The 2,586-nt window shown below is 42.6% G+C and overlaps 1 protein-coding gene across 4 annotated transcripts in view; it reads right to left on the bottom strand.

The window, feature by feature from the left end:
* LOC116700949 (extracellular serine/threonine protein kinase FAM20C) overlaps nucleotides 1-2,586 on the bottom strand; it is a 35,198-nt gene that overhangs the window by 31,003 nt on the left and 1,609 nt on the right. For all 4 annotated transcript variants that reach the window (XR_004334780.1, XR_004334776.1, XR_004334772.1 and 1 more), the window contains exon 3: nucleotides 1,496-1,671. Coding sequence is in view for 1 of the 4 variants with exons in the window: in XM_032534450.1 (XP_032390341.1) it covers nucleotides 1,496-1,671 (176 nt within the window). In the remaining 3 variants the exon portion in view is untranslated. The remainder of the gene's footprint in view (nucleotides 1-1,495; nucleotides 1,672-2,586) is intronic.

Raw genomic sequence — 2,586 nt, 5'->3', positions numbered from 1 at the left:
GTTGGTCAAGGCTACACCCCCACCCCCTCCCTCCACCTATAGATAGAATAGCTGTTAACCATTACTGAGTCTGTTTGCTGACTTTATGATTATTATCTACAATACTGTGTGGTACCAACTTGATCTTACAGAATTCCGTGAAATGAACACGGCCTTGCAACTCAAAATCTGTGGCAGTTTCAAGGAATTGCAAAAAATTCTGTGATGACCATGGAAGAATTCCGTGAAATAAACACGACCCCTTACGTTACGGAAAAGGTTTTGGGTGGGCTTACGGTTCCGTTACACGCGGAGAGAACAGTACGGATGGGTTTAGGAAAATTAGAAAGCGACTTTAGGAAACATTACATGTGGGACACGATCCCCGGTCTCCCAGGTGAAAGTCCAGTGTTTGACCCATCCACGAACCCGACCAACCTCCTTACGCAGACATTCGGGCTTTCATAATACTCGCTACCATAGCCGCTCCTAATGCTACGGCATCATCTCATTGACTTTACATTGGCATTGTTTTCTGGGGTGCCACACAGAATTTTCACACATTCTGTGCCACCACCACATAATAAATGATCATTTCATGATGTTCTGTGAGAGCAGGCTGGTGGTACTGTTACACTACGTTTTGACATAAATCTTTACCCAGTAACTTGCACTTGAGGCCACAGTTGTGGTTATTCAGATACACAGCTTCACTGAAAGTATCAATTTATCAACTTACCAACCAAAGCCTAATATCTAATCACTAAACCTTAATTAATTAATTTTATACTATGAGACCTCATATGAGGAGGGCCCAAAAAGACGCTAGAGTGAATAGCTTTGGATGCAGGGAGGGACCCATGTAAAAAAGGGCCCAGGATTTTGTGCTACGCCCCTGAATGTCCTCCCAAGTTTAACCAAACCACGCCACATAAACATACTGAGAGGCAGCGCACTCAGAGTGAAAAGAAGTTAGTGTGGAGAAAACAGCTTGTTCGATTAATACTGATGTGTTTACCTCATGGTCATTGGCTCCTATTTTTTCCAATCCAGCCTCTGCTGAGCCTCCAAGGCCCTTCAAAGCTTCACTGTAGCTTTCATTTCAGGGGAACTTTCAAAGTGAATCTGCACTTGAAAGTCTGACCCTAAACCTCAGGTGTCACACAATCACAACAACCCTCCTTTTCATATCCCTTCTCCTTTTCTGAAGCCCACCCACCTTTACCACAACAAGTTTTGGGTGGAATTAGTTTAGGTAGTAATAACAGATCTACTCCTTAGATGCTCCTACTTTTTTAGATAGCATGTTGTTCTTGTGCCGGCTGCAGTCCAACAACACTTCACACACTGATTTATTCAGGATAATTGAGTGACCTTTGTAACTGTCTCAGATCATTCTCTCCTCCACACGAAAAACAACAAGCTTTTTCACGTCTGACACCTACTCAGTCATACATCATCAGTGTGTTACTTTCTCACTAAGCTAAAAACACAGCTCAGACGTTTTGTGCCACACCTGCGCTGACGATGCGGTGCTTGGCGAGCTGCTGGGTCAGCGGCTCCGTGTTGGGGTCACTATGGGGGTACAGCTGCCAGCGGGAGATTCCCAAGTGGAAACGCAGCCAAGGGGGATGGCTGTTACTGCTGCTGTTCCACTGGCCGTCCTTGTAGTCTGCGTGGCTCACACTCACCCTGGAAAGAGAAAGAGGGGAGAGAGAGGGCGGTGGGAGGTTGAAGCGGACAAAGGGATTAAAGGCGAGTGTGTCAGGTTGATGCTATCCTCTCAGAGACTGGCACATGAAATGGATTGGCTAGACAAAGAACTGAGGATTTGTCCAGCAGCATTAACAAGAAAATAAAAACAAGCACTTAGTTAATAATGAAGTCATGTAAGGGAAATCGCCTTCTAAAGCTGCTATATGTGAAAATGTGCAGCTTTTTTAAATGTAATTTAAATCTCTTTAGATTCTTCCCTATCGTGATTGGAATTATCTTCCTATCTTATTTTTTACCCTTACAGGTGGGGAATTTAATTACTGAATGGAAACAGTAACTGACACTAAAAATCACTTAAAAAAACAATTGTTAGTTGCAGATATAATAGAAACTGAAAATGGCTGTAAACACTACAGTATGGATCCTGTTGAGGAGGAGAATGCCACAGGAAAACTGCTATGGAAAAAAATAAAAAGCATTCCAAGGAAGCCACTTATGGTTCTTGTTGTGTTGCCTATTTGCTCAGACTTTTAAAGACATTAACAGACATTATACAGTAGCTCTGTATATCTGCATTGACACCACAGAACGCCATGGCAGCAGCATTGTAAAAAAAACAAAAAAAACAGCCTTGACAACAGGAGATCATGTCTGCTCCCTGCAGTCCGACCCATCTGGTAAAAATCTTGCATGTAACATAGATGCATTTTTATTTCAGAGGAGAATGCAACGAAACCAAGTGCAATGCTACCAGATATTATCACACAGGACACAGACATTTAGCTTATAGATTTAACTCTCTTTGGATTTGTGTTGTTTTTCCACTTAATATATTGTGCGTCAAAATAAATGTGTGTGTGTGTGTGTGTGTGTGTGTGTGTGTGTGTGTGT

This window comes from Etheostoma spectabile, chromosome 2 (assembly GCF_008692095.1).
Source record: "Etheostoma spectabile isolate EspeVRDwgs_2016 chromosome 2, UIUC_Espe_1.0, whole genome shotgun sequence".
NCBI lineage: Eukaryota > Metazoa > Chordata > Actinopteri > Perciformes > Percidae > Etheostoma > Etheostoma spectabile.
Note: the sequence above shows the minus strand (reverse complement) of the source record. Positions and strands in the feature narration are given on the sequence as shown.